Here is a 13,677-nt window from a genome sequence, read left to right on the forward strand (position 1 = left end):
TTGTGGATATTGTGCCAGTCTCGCATCCCTGGAATAAACTAGAAGAGTAACCCAAAGATTTTTCCAATAAATCAAAAATCCATAGGAAAAAAAAAAGCGTAGTGTTATACATTGGAGTGTAATGTTCTATTGCACGAGGTATGCAAGGTTTGTTTAGAAAAAAACAAAAAGAGAAAATAAAACCAGTGGTGAGTCTATGGTGCCCACCATACAGCGTAGAGAACACGCCCCCTAGGGCCAGGGCTGCAGGTTGGTTCTGGGAGTCTCTCTGCAGACCAAGCGTGGAGGGAGTCTAGTCCCTCTTCTTCCAACTGCTCTGTAGGCGTCTCATGAGCTGCCTTCCTCTTCTCTCAGTTGCCACATGGTTTCTGTTTCTTGAAATCCAGTCTATAGTCATGTCCAAAGCACACTGACATGGGAAACGGCTGCATTTTGGAAGGAAGAACTCCTGATCTAATCAGCCTTCTTTGTTCTTCGTGTCTCCGACGTGGCTTCCTTCAAACTTGACGAGGCAGGTTTATGGGTGCCCGTAAAACCTTCTGGAAGCTCACAGAAACGCAGCAACTCGAAACCGGGCCACGCTGATTGATGGAGCGTGGAGATGGAGAAGTGACAGTGGGAATATTCCAGTTTCCTAAACACACGCGCACACACACACACCAGAACCTCATGATCGTGGTTCATTTCTGAGAGTGGTGTGTGGCGCTCTTATTTCAATCTGATGGTGATAAGATGATGTTTGCTGTGCCCCCAACATGCCAATCTGTGGATTGGAACCCCTCTTCCAATGGAAACATCAGAGACTTTTGTTATTCCTCTCCTCTGGCTAGATTTGTCTTTGTAGTTGAGAGCCTAAACTCATGCTTTCCACTGTTAGCCCTTTTACACAATATAAAACCTTTTTGGATTAAGAAGGCCTTTAAATTAAACAAAAGCCTACATGGTTGGAATTACTCAGTTGTGCCAACTGCCTTTAACAGATTTTAACAAAAATATTTGGATTTGACTGTAATGCAATTTTCCAGGAACTCTATCTCATGTTATGTTTTTAATAATGTGACTAAATGACCCTTTAAGTTCCTGAGACCCTTTAAGTGGTTGGTATTTTTTTAAAAAATTCACATAGTCACCTGTTTTGAAGAGGATAATAGCCAGGATAATGTTATGCACCAAAATGCACTATAGTTAGGTGAAGAATGGGGTCCAATATTATAAATTTCCTTATGCAACATATTGATATATATCACTGAATATAGAAGCATGTCTATAAGAAGTATGCATATACAAGTCTACACAGACTCTAGAACTTCACATTTTGTTTTTCTAGTTATCCAACAGGCTTTTCCTTCTGAATATAACGAATAAAGCAGCAGCCACCCACAAAATAATTGTGCACATTATATATCACAGTGAAGAGCTTTAGTCATTTGGGTTGGGATTTGGGGCACGTGGTTTAAGATTTACATGCTGTTATATATGTGACCCACCACTGGAGGCTTAATGTCCAGATTAAGGAAAGTCGTGGTCATTGGCATCGTTGAAAGTACTTATTTTCACACAAGGTTTTAGTGTTTCCTCTGAATTTCAAACACTGGGCACACGGAGGTGAATAGGACAGTCGACCTTAGGGAATGCAAATTGTAATCAGAGATCGGTACATGTCAACAATAAATGCGATAAGATAACATCATTAATGGCTGTCACTTTTTGAGACCTTCTTAACCGTCAGCTCAGTGCTTAATGCTCAAGTGCCCTGCCTTCATCAGCCCCATTTCTAGTTGAGGAAGTTGGGGCTCAGATAATCTAAGGACTAGCTCACGATCACATAGCTACTAGTAGAACCAGACCTGAATGCTGATCTATTTTATTCGTATCTCTCCTTTTATTTTATATCTTTCACACATGCTCTATAGAAGAGGGACATACAAAGTTTGGGGGTGGGGTGGGGGATTGCTGATAGGTGAACCTTGCTGAGACAGTTGTGAATGGATGGACAAATCAAAGTTCAACAATCGATCATAAGGGATAAGAGTATGTGAGGGGGGTGACTAGCATGTACAAGGCATGGGGACATTCCAATAGAGATGCCGTTTCCAAATTACTGAGAAATTCATATTGACAGGAGAATCCAATCCCCTTTTCCATCCATTCCACAGATAATTGTTGAATGCCTGTTGCCTGCCAGCGGATGTTTTAAGCCCTAGCCAAAAAAGTGGAGCAGTGAGTAAATAAAGAGTGAGAGGAGAGGAGGGACCTCATCTGTCCTCTTAAGAGACTGGAATTCTGTGACTCACTGCAGACCTGAGCGATCTATGGTGATTCTATCAGAACTGTTTTAAAAGCAGACTCCAGACCTGTCATTCCACAGGGAGACGGTGTAGAGAGACAGAGAGAGTTCTGCTCAGTGTAGAGTTGAGGATGCTAATCAGTACAGCAGCTCAGTGAGGAGGAAGATGCCTGGCAGAGATCGGAATGGCCATCACTCAAAACACCGAGATCCGTGACAAGCATCTTCTGTGGCTTCCGGAAGGAGGACAGGAAGTGAGATGAGGTTGCCCATAAATGACCTGAGAGTTCTTCTGGATCTCAAATTCCTCTTGGTTCCCCTTGTATACCGGGAAATCTACTATAAGTAGAGGGGGAAAGATCGAAGCCATAGAAAAGATGGCTTTTGCTTGTGTTTATATTAAGAATACAGTTTATAGGAGTGGGCCAAGGACATTCCTAAAATGAGCCAGAATGCAATTTAAAATATAATTTCCCCTCACTTAAAAATATGGTACCTTCTCTTATCTGCTGTGTCTTCTGTTGTGTAAACGTTGCTGAGTAAAAATGCAGACCTGCAGACATGGCCCATTTGAGAAGACTTGGTCATGGTCAGTCTGTGACCCATCTCTGCTTTCCTAACCAGTGACCTCCCCCTTTAAGGCACCAGGCCCATTAGATGACCTTCTGCAGGCTGCTGGGGGCAGGGTGTTCTTACGGCTGCATAGACCTCCAGACATACTATAGCATCGAGAAGAAGGGGGCAGGCATTACTTCCATTTTCTAATAAAAAGTGACAAATGAAACAATTGTCACTAATGTTCAAAATATTAATTTTTCTTGACTCAGGTGTCTAAGGTCTGAAAATCAGACCAGGTGAGAGATTGGATTCTTCCTCTCCCCCCATCTCCCCCCACCCCGCCCCCATGCTGGCCTAATCTACTAGATACTAGGCTACTAGTATTGTACTCTTCTCATTGTGATGGAAAATATAATTAATTAAAAACCATCTATAATAATAAAAGCGTAATATGCTCGTTACACCGGACAGCCGAACAACCTTCCAGACGACCTTCTGGACGAAGCCGGGGCTGCGAGGGCCGAGCCCCTTGCACGAATTTTGTGCATCGGGCCTCTAGTAGAGGATAAGGCAGGCTCCCCGTGGCAGGGATTTTTTTTCACGCCAATTCTCTTGGGTTCGTGGCAGTAATCATGGTGCCTAGAGAGGTACCTTGAACACAGTAGGTAGTGAGTCCATATCTGTGTCTTAGAGCAGCGGTCGCCAACCGGTGGTCCGCGGACCGCTGGTGGTCCGTGAGGTCCGAAAGGTTGGCGACCGCTGTCTTAGAGGAACAGGTTGGGTAGCAATTAGAAACGAACGACTCAAAGACCTTTGGGAATGTTTCTTCAAGTGATTTTGCCAGAAATAAATTCACTGAAGCGATTCGAAGGGCTGATCAATCTGCCTTATTTCCTTTCATCGATGCACCATTTCCCCTCTTCTATAGGAACATATATACGTTTAGAAAACTCATCAATTGAGGATATGGTTAAGTATATCCTGATTATCCATCTGTAGACATGAACGGGCACAGAATTTCCAACTACACGGGGCTGTCCTAAGTGATCCATCGTAAAGGAAGCTGACGGCTAGCGCCTTCTCACCATCTCGCTGCTGTGGTTCTGACGAGTAGCCCCCTGTTTCCAGAAATGTGCACTTTGGAATAAGCCTGTATTAGACGTTAGTGGGTAATAATGACCATGATGATGATAGGAAACAGCACATGCCAGGCACAGTATTGGGACATGTTCCATCTCTCCACTGATTCGATTCTCATAACAACACTGAGAGGCAGGCCCCGGCCCGCCCTTCTCCTAATGAGACAGAGGCTCAGAGGCTGTGTACCTTGACCAGGTGACACTCTGTGGAAGTGACCGAACTGGAGTCACAGACTCTTTTTAAAATATATATATATTTTTATTGATTTCAGAGAGGGAGGGAGAGGGAGAGAAAGAAACATCAATGATGGGAGAGAATCATTGATCGGCTGCCTCCTGCATGCCCCCCCACTGGGGATCGAGCCTGCAACCCGGGCATGTGCCCTGAGTGGGAATCGAACCCTGACCTCCTGGTTCATAGGTTGATGCTCAACCACGGAGCCACGCCGGCTGGGCTGGAGTCACCAACTCTTACGAATGTCTTTTCACAGTCCCCTCGTGAAGCCTTGCTTATAGACTTGTCATGTCAGCATCTGGTGTTTCCAACACATGTGTAGGACATATGTCCGTTATGGTGGTTGACAGGCCGGTCTAGCTTTGGCTCCTGAGGTTCTGAGGTGGTTTTGACGCTCCATTGACGGCGCCCTAAACAGCGTGTCTCTGATTGCAGCCTGCGAGGTGGAGGCGGGGAAGGTGTACCAGGTGTCCTCCGAGGAGCACATCCAGCCCTTCAAGGAGAACATGGAGCGGTTCATCATCCAAGGTACACGCCGGGGGTGGGGGTGGGGGAGGGTGGCTTGCGTGTCCTCCCTTGTCAGCAGAGGGCAAGGAGGCGTGAAAAAACACACGCGCTGGTTTCAAAGGGATTGAATCCCAGAGAAACACACTGTGTTTGACCATTTGTCATAGAGTGGGGAGAGACTCTATGTTGCTTTGTGAATGATGTTCATTATTATCATTGTTCTTTCTTGAAGATGAATACAACATATATTGGTGAAATAGCTCATATCTTTAAAGACTTTAAAATTGTTATATGTTTTTTGAATTGGTTTCAGAGAGAAAGGGAGGGAGAGAATGAGGTAGAAACATCAATATTGAGAGAGAATCATGGATCGGTTGCCTCCTGCACGCCCCACATTGGGAATGGAGCCTGCAACCTGGACATGACTGGGAATTGAACCATGACCTCCTGGTCAATGCTCAGCCACTGAGCCACGCTGGCCGGGCTTATACTTTTTTGATAGAAAATTAGATATCCTTCTACGTTTTCGCTAGGGTTATCCTGGCATTTATTTGGTTTGTCAAAATATTGCAAGTATATTGATGTTTTTCAGATCTTCAAAACATTACATGCAGTTTTTTAAATAAAGGATGTACAAATTTCTCTGGCTACTTAACACCTTTTTTTTTTTTTTTCTCAAGGAGCTTAAAAAACCCAATATTATCACACTGGTTTTTCCTATATTCCTTTGAGTTAAGCAGGGATGAGACATTTCAGAAGATGTTAAAAAAACAATTTGTTTAAAGAGGGGAAAAAATGTGTTAAAAGTCTCACTGTTTGAAGTCACTGAAAATTACAATTATTTCCATGCGTTCGCTACTCGAAGCCTTTCATCCTTGGCACATTCCATCTCTTCTGGAGATCAGATTTGTGACATGTCCTGCTTGGGGACAGTTCTCGCTGTTTCAGGAATTCTCGTAGAGGCTGACTGAGGCTGGGGCCTCACACCGCTGCATCCTCTGTTAGGCTATGGTGTTTATATGTTGCTTAGGTGTCATTAATGCTGATTTACAATGAATGAGGCATGCTGGAATTTGATTACACATTAAGAACAGCTTTTTTTTTTTTTCTTTTTTTTTAGATAGGAAAAGACTATTTAGTCATTTAATAAAATCATGATGACCGAAAGAAAACATGAAACATGAAACGGGATATGAAAGAGATTCATAAATCAGAGTGGTTTGTCATTTCCAGATTTTCGGGTCCTCATGACTTGGGGTGGAAAATCTACTCATTGACTCCCAAATAGTCCTTTGGCTGAAATCATAGGCCTGTAGTTACATATTGGAGGACCCTGTATGCTCGCTCCCCTCTTAACGGTGAATAAAAATGAGTCTTGCTTTTTCCATTCAATGCGGTTTTTAGGATCAAGAACGTGTAATTTTAGAAAACTATGTAGGGAAAAGTATGGAATTTTGTTGTTGTTGTTTGTGGGAAGAAAGGAGCCCTGATGCTATGATTCATTAAAAAAAAAAAAAAAGGAAGTCGAACAATTTGCTGGATTTCACATCTAAAATGTTGGCAAGTGTCACCCATATAGTTGTTCACATTATTTTTGGTTTATTATCTAACTAGAGGCCCAGAGCATGAATTCATACACGGGTGGGGTCTCTTGGCCTGACCAGTGATCGATGCCTATCAGAGGGCCGGCCAGCCGGAGGGAGGAACCCCAGGAGGTTGGCCAGCTGGCCCCTCCATTCGGGCCGATCAGGGGCCAGCCAGGTGGGGGGGAGGGGGCGGGGCCATGGGAGGTTGGCCAGCGGGGACGGGGTAGGGGGGAACCACAGGAGGTTGGCTGTGGGAGTGCACTGACCACCAGAAGGCAGCTCCTGCATTGAGCGTCTGCCCCCTGGTGGTCAGTGTGCATCATAGCGACCGGTCAACCGGTCATTCCAGTTGTTCAGTCGTAATGGTCACTTAGGCTTTTATATATATAGATATTCGCCATCCGTGTTTTGGAGACCGGGCACTGAAATCTTCTTTATAACTCTATCTTAGTCATCTTTTGCATGAATAGCAAAGTTACATTTTGAGACCCAGATGGAATTTCTCGATGGAGGGTTGGACCTCATACAAGCAATGTGGTTATTGAGTGGGTGTGGTCACCTAGGAATTCTGGGGGAGGGTGATATATTCAGGATGGACAGAGACGCCCCCACAGGTGTTAGTGTTTCGAGAAGAGAGGTCAGCGGAAAACCAAGAGAGGCTGTTGTAACGGAAGCCAGAGTTCGGAAGAGTTTCAGAGAGGAGGGAGTCGTTAGAGTGGGACCTGTTCGGTGGGACCATTTTTGGGGGGAGGGGATTGGCATGGGCAAAAAACAATTTCCTGAGCTTTCACCATTTAAGAAAAGTGAGGAAGTTCAAGGGTACCACGCTGCAGCCTTTTTGGAAGTTCTTGTGCGACAACTACAACTGATGCTTAAGTTCTCCATTTGAGTGTTTAGTCAAAGCCACCATAACGTAGCTATCTCCAGTTTATGCCAACATACGTGATTTTATGTTTGCACATGTGTCACTCTTACATCGATGTTTGTCTCTCTCTCCCTCCCCCTTCCTCTCTCTTTAAAAATCAATTAAATGTCTTAAAAAATACATCTGTTATAAAATTCAGGTATATAATGGGATGTAAGTCTTTCTTAGTATTACTTTCCTCTGTTTGAACCATGTTTATATTTCATTTCTATCCCTCTAGAGATACTCTATGGATATAAGCCTATAATATGTACATGTACAGTTGTATCTACACTAATAAAAGAGTAACATGCGAATTGACCGTACCTTCGCAATGCCCACCAGCCAATCAGGAGTGAGTATGCAAATTAATCCAACAATGATGGTGGGTTACTTTGCTTGCACAGGTGCCGAGTGGCCGGAGGCGGGGCGGGACGCAGGTGTTCCGCACCACCCCAGCCGCTCCGGGCCTCGGGGCAGCTTGGGAAGGTGGAAAGGTGGCTCCGGCCAGAGCGAAGGCGGTGCCAGCAGCCCGGGGAAGGAAGACCCATTCTTGCACAAATCTTCATGCATCGGGCCTCTAGTTAATATATATTTTGCTAGTGAATACAGTCTCTATATGTTGATTTCCCCCCTTTTTCATTTTTATTAGGAAATAGTTTATATTTATGTACATTTTATATTTTTTATATATATCATTTTTATAAAATGTAAAAGGATATATATGAAATTATTGTATACTAGAGGCCCGATGCATGAGGATTCGTGCAAGAATGGGCCTTCCTTCCCCTGGCAGCCAGCACCGCCTTCGCTCCGGCCCGGAGCCGCCTTTCTGCCTTCCCACGCTGCCCAGAGGCCTGGAGCAGCGTCCTGCCGTGCTCCCAGCCGCTCGGCGCCTGTGTATGCAAATTAACGCACCATCTTTGTTGGGTTAATTTGCATACCCACTCCTGATTGGCTGGTGGGTGTCACGAAGGTACGGTCAATTTGCATCTTTCTCTTTTATTAGTGTAGATGTATACAACATACAGTTTTGCATGTTAGATATTCATCTTATGTATAACACAAAAATAAATATATTTTATTATTCTTGTACTCTCATTGTTTGCTGTAACTATATTCGATCACGTTGCCACAAACACTGAATTAGTGAATACCGAACCATTGCTCCCAGTTGCAAATACAGGGTTAGGTTTCTTCAAGCCTCTGGCCATGTTTTGGTCTCGTTTTCATCATTGGATCAACACGCTGCCTGATGTGTGTTCATGTTGGAAGATACCTTGTGTCGTGTCTATCGTGGATTCATTGACATTGAACTCACCGCCAGTAGTGCTGTCACTCACACCCGCCTGGAGCTCATCTGACACGTGGATTTTTCTTCGTGAAGCCCGCCCGGCCTTCTTGCTCTCGTGTACCCTGGACAGCACTGCGGCCACTTGAGCAATGGGAAGGACAAAGAAAGCATGAAGATGCTGAAAAGTGTGTCACAATAGACTGAGAAGATGATTTACAGTTTGGGCGCTGGAATGAGAAGCGAGAGCCTCGCCTTGATGAGCGGCAGCTGGCGAAGTGTTGGTCCGGCGACTCAGATTTTCCACTGCACGTGCCCGTGGTGACCTCAAAAGTTCTAGAAGGATGGATTTTGGAATTACAATGAATCTTAGTGAGTGGACACATTAAAAAAATATATATATATATATATAGAGAGAGAGAGAGAGAGAGAGAAAGAGAGAGAGAGCACGCACGCATGCGCGCGCACGGAGAGAAGAGATTTGTGAGAGAGAAACATCGATCAATTATATATACCCTGACTGGGAATCAAACCCAAAACCTTTTGCTGTACGGGATAATGCTCCCAATCACTGGCTAGGACTCTGTCCATTTGGTGTTAAATTGTATGAGTACCTTAGATATTTTGGATACTAACCCCTTGTCAGATATATTATTTGTGAATATCTTTTTCATTCAGTGGTTTGTTTTGTTGTTTTGTTGATGGTTTCTTTTCTTATCTTTGTCTGATTTTGGTATCAGGGTGATATTGGCTTCATAGAATTAGTTCAGAAGCAATTCTTCCTCTTGGATTTTTTTTGAAATGCTTTAAGAACTATAGATATTGATTCTTTAAATCAAATGTTTGGTAGAATTCACTTGTCAGGCTGTCTGGTTTTATTGGTTGGGAGTTTTTTGATGACGGTTTCAATTTCTTTGTTAGTAATTTCTCTTTCTTTCTGGTTCAGTGTTGGAATGCTGTTGAGTTTGTTGGCATATCATTGTTCATAGTATTCTTTAACGATTCTCTGTATTTCTGTGGTGTCCGTTGTCACGTCTCTTCTTTCACTTATGATTGTATTTATTTGGGCTCTCGTTTCTTCTTGATGAGCTTGGCTAAAGGTTTGTCAATTTTGTTTATCTTTTCAAAGGACCAGCTCTTATTTTCATTGATCTTTTTAACATCTCTATTTTATTTCCTGTCTCTCTGATCTTTCTACTTTCTCTTTATAGGTTTGCCAGAAATATAAATTGTAAACATTTTATTAGTTTTGCAAGTTTGTGGCCTTTGGGTAAGTGGAGTTGTAACTGCACTCTTCTGTGACTAGCTTTTATCTCCATTGAATATTTTTCTTGAGATTCTTTCATGTTAGTGCACATGCCTGTATTTTGTTAATACAGATTTCATTGGAGGTATATGCTACACCACAATTTATTTCTCCCGTTTTTCCTTCTTTTTTTAGCTAAAAGGAAAAATGCTTGAGTCCTGGGGTACACGCATATTCTCTTTTTTAGTACTAACCTAGGAGAACAAAGATTTGCTGGGTCATAAGGCTTATGAATCTTTTGCCTCTAAGGTGACGCCAGATGACTTAATCGTGATTAATTCCAGTCTACAGCTGTACCAATAGAATTTCAGGGTGTCAGATCCTTGTAAGCATTTGGTTCTTCGATTGGCTATATCTGTTATTTCAAATGGTATTCCATCGTGGGCTTCACGTGCCTTTTTCTGATTGTTTATTGGAACTGGTGGGTTTTCATATGTTTAAAGGCGTTTCCTGTTCTATGAACTATCGGTGGAGTCTTTTGACTGTTTCCTGTCGCTTTGTCTTTTGCTTACTGAATAATTAGGAGTTCTTTGGTTAAATTGTTACCAACACTTCTCTCTCTCTGTCTTTTCATCCTTCTTATACTGACAGTTGATGAGCAGAAGTTCTGTATTTCCAAATAGCAAATTTTATTAGACTTTTTCTTATTTTATTGATTTTTTTACAGAGAGGAAGGGAGAGGGATAGAGAGCTAGAAACATCGATGAGAGAGAAACATCCATCAGCTGCCTCCTGCACACCCCCTACTGGGGATGTGCCCGCAACCAAGGTACATGCCCCTGACCGGAATCGAACTTGGGACCCTTGAGTCCGCAGGCCGACGCTGTATCCACTGAGCTTAACTTATGTTTTTTATAACCAGTACCATCTTCTTTGCTCACCATCCCTTTATGTTATGCCTTCCTTCTGAGCTGGTTTTGCTTCTTTCGGAAGAACACTCTTTAAAAGTTCCCTGGTCTGAAACTCTGGATTGAAAACCCTCTTTTTTTTATTTTTTTGTCTGTGTGGAAATCTCCATCGCACCTGTTTTGGGGAGATAGGTTTGCTGATAATAAAACTCTGGGTTGCAAGTCAATTCCTTTCTGCGTTCTGGATGCCGTGGTCTCTTACCTCCCTTCACTGCCTGGGCAGATCTACTCCCGTTCCATTTTAGTTTCTAAACTAAATCTATTCGCAGACTCTGTTTTGTTTTGTGTTTTTTTTTCTATTTCTATTTCTATTATTTGTTTGGGCTCAACATCAGAGGGCCCTGCCAACCGAGAACTGTGTTAAAATTCGTTAGGGTCTCCCTCACCGTGGATGGGGGCTCAGGGCAGTGTGATCGCCCACTTGGGGTGCTGGATCCTTAAGTGGAGGGGGGTCTCCCCTCCCACCCAGGGCCACGGCGGAGAGGGACACCGTCCTCGGCGTCTCTTCTCGTGGGGGCGTGGGGGCGCCTTTTGGGTTTCTCCGCCCCGACGGCGTGTCTCTTGGGGCGCCGCGGCGGACGCCAGGCCCGTCCACATGTTCCTGCACGGCCGTTCCCAGGACAGTCTTGGGTTGCCGGGTGAAGGGATGCCCCCAGGGCAGTGCTAACACCTTTTGAAGTCTTGCTCCTGATGGTTTTGTCTGCTCCAGGGAATTTTCTCTACTTTCCAGCCAACTCAGCCATGCATCACGTTTTATTTTAATCCAATACCTTGAAGCACTAGGTTGTAAAACTTTTTGATGTCGCGGTCTTGGTTGAAAATAGAGGCCTCTCCTGGATATTATTCTTTTTTCCCAATTAAAATAGCTTCAAGATAATTTTGTATCAGTACATTCTTCTTAACAATTTCGTAGTATTCCACTGGAAAAAGGCAGCAAAATTAACTTGTTTATTGCTTTTCTTGTGAACCTTCTTTCCCTCAACATTGCTTTGAAAAGAAAAAGATTAAGAGAATAAATGTGTACATTTCTCATAGTACATACTTGTACAATACATACATTCCTTAATGTTGAACTGCAGGGTCGAAAGCAATATTGGCCTTCTTCTTTTTAAAAAATATATATTTTATTGATTTTTTACAGAGAGGAAGGGAGAGGGAGAGAGAGTTAGAAACATCGATGAGAGAGAAACATCCATCAGCTGCCTCCTGCACAGCCCCTACTGGGGATGTGCCTGCAACCAAGGTACATGCCCTTGACCGGAATCGAACCCGGGACCCTTCAGTCCGCAGGCCGACGCTCTATCCACTGAGCCAAACCCGTTAGAGTTTGATGGCTCTTTTTAAAAAATGGATCTTTATTGTTACAGATGTCCCTCTTTTCCCCTCATTGGCCCCTTCTAGCCTGCACTCACCCCTGCCCCAGGCCTACACCACTCTATTGTCTGCGTCCATGGGTTATGCATGTAAGTTCTTCGGTTGATCTCTTCCCACCCACGCCCTCCTTCTGAGGTTCAAAAGTCTGTTTTACGTGTCAATGCCTCTGGATCTCTCTTGTTCATCAGTTTATTTTGTTCATTAGGTTCCGCATATGAGTGAGATCATGTGGTACCTGTCTTTCTCTGACTGGCTTATTTCGCTCAGCATGATGCTCTCTGGGTCCCTACATCCTTAGGGAAAAGAGCAGCATGTTGATCTAGAAGGAAATGTTTAGAACTGAACACATTTCACCATTTAGAATGACAGCGTTTCCTGGTCAATGTCTCAAATCTGTCAGCATACTGATCTTCTGGTAGGCAGAGATTCTCACTGGGTATCCCTGGGCTGTTAGTGAGGTTGGGAACATTAGAATTGAGGGAGTAGGTCCACGTAGGATACCTGTGATGACCCGTTTCTACTGTGAACATAAGCAACACTGGTCAGGCGTGGACCCGTGGCCCACAGGCGTGTGTAAGTATAACCACCCCTCTCTCTATTGTAAGTGAGTAATATCTTAGTCTGATACTCAAAAAGCGTGTTGACCTACGAGAGAGCTCATCTAGCCGAGGTGGCAAATTGTCCCGTCTTGTGCCAAATCGGATAGGTAGAGCCCTGTTTTCAGCATAATTTTCAGATCTGAATTGGATTCTTGACATTTAAAGAGGCATTATTGATGTATGTCATGGAATAGGGAAGTTTGAGTTATTTCCTTCCATGAGAAATAATTCTTACATTTTCTATAAGAAATCTCTATATATATATAAAAGGCTAAGTAACTGACCGTATGTCCATCTGACTGTCTAACCGACCGACCGACCAGCCAGTACATGTGATGCGCACTTATGACTGAGACTTCTATTATAGAGAAAGGGCAAATAGCGGTAGTAACATATTTTGTATTTTAATTTTATAATACTATATTATATATACTATTTTTGACTTGGAACAGAGTGGGAGAGAAACATTGATGTGAGAGTGAAATATCAATAGGCTTCCTCCTACATGTCCCTCCCCCCTTCCCCCACCGGAAATCGAACCATCAACCCTTCAGTGCATGGGATGATGCCCAGCCAACTGAGCCACACCATCCGGGGCGGTTTTGTGTTTTGATCATTTGAATCTACAATGTAGAATTAATTGGTATTACACTTAATATTGAAAGCTTGGTCTTAACACATGCGTTTTCATATTCTTAGTTAAAGGCCCGGAGAGATTTTTGAAAATCCTTATTTAAGCTCATCTTGGAATTAATAAGAAAGTGTGCTTCAGTAAGCTAGCTGTTGCTTGGTAAAGAAAAGGGGAATGAGTTGCCCTGAATGTGTCTTTATTTTTATGCTGCATTAGCAACAGTCCATGACATTTGCTTCGTCTACAGGTGGGGTAATATATAGGATTTTGGTATGATTTGATGTAAAAAATTAGGTAGAGTAAACACTTTCCCACTTGGAAATCAATAGCCTTTTTACAAGGGATTGTCTAC

The 13,677-nt window shown here is 43.3% G+C and overlaps 1 protein-coding gene across 3 annotated transcripts in view; it reads left to right on the top strand.

Annotated features, from left to right (window-relative positions):
• FMN2 (formin 2) overlaps window positions 1-13,677 on the top strand; it is a 124,900-nt gene that overhangs the window by 80,686 nt on the left and 30,537 nt on the right. For 2 of the 3 annotated variants that reach the window (XM_079763485.1, XM_079763486.1), the window contains one exon: window positions 4,655-4,747. In XM_079763485.1, the coding sequence (XP_079619611.1) occupies window positions 4,655-4,747 (93 nt within the window). Of the gene's footprint in view, window positions 1-4,654; window positions 4,748-7,457; window positions 7,688-13,677 lie in introns of those variants that run through there. The other variant, XM_079763487.1, reaches the window with a different exon arrangement.

This window comes from Cnephaeus nilssonii (assembly GCF_951640355.1).
Source record: "Cnephaeus nilssonii genome assembly, chromosome: 23".
In the NCBI taxonomy this organism is placed as follows: domain Eukaryota; kingdom Metazoa; phylum Chordata; class Mammalia; order Chiroptera; family Vespertilionidae; genus Cnephaeus; species Cnephaeus nilssonii.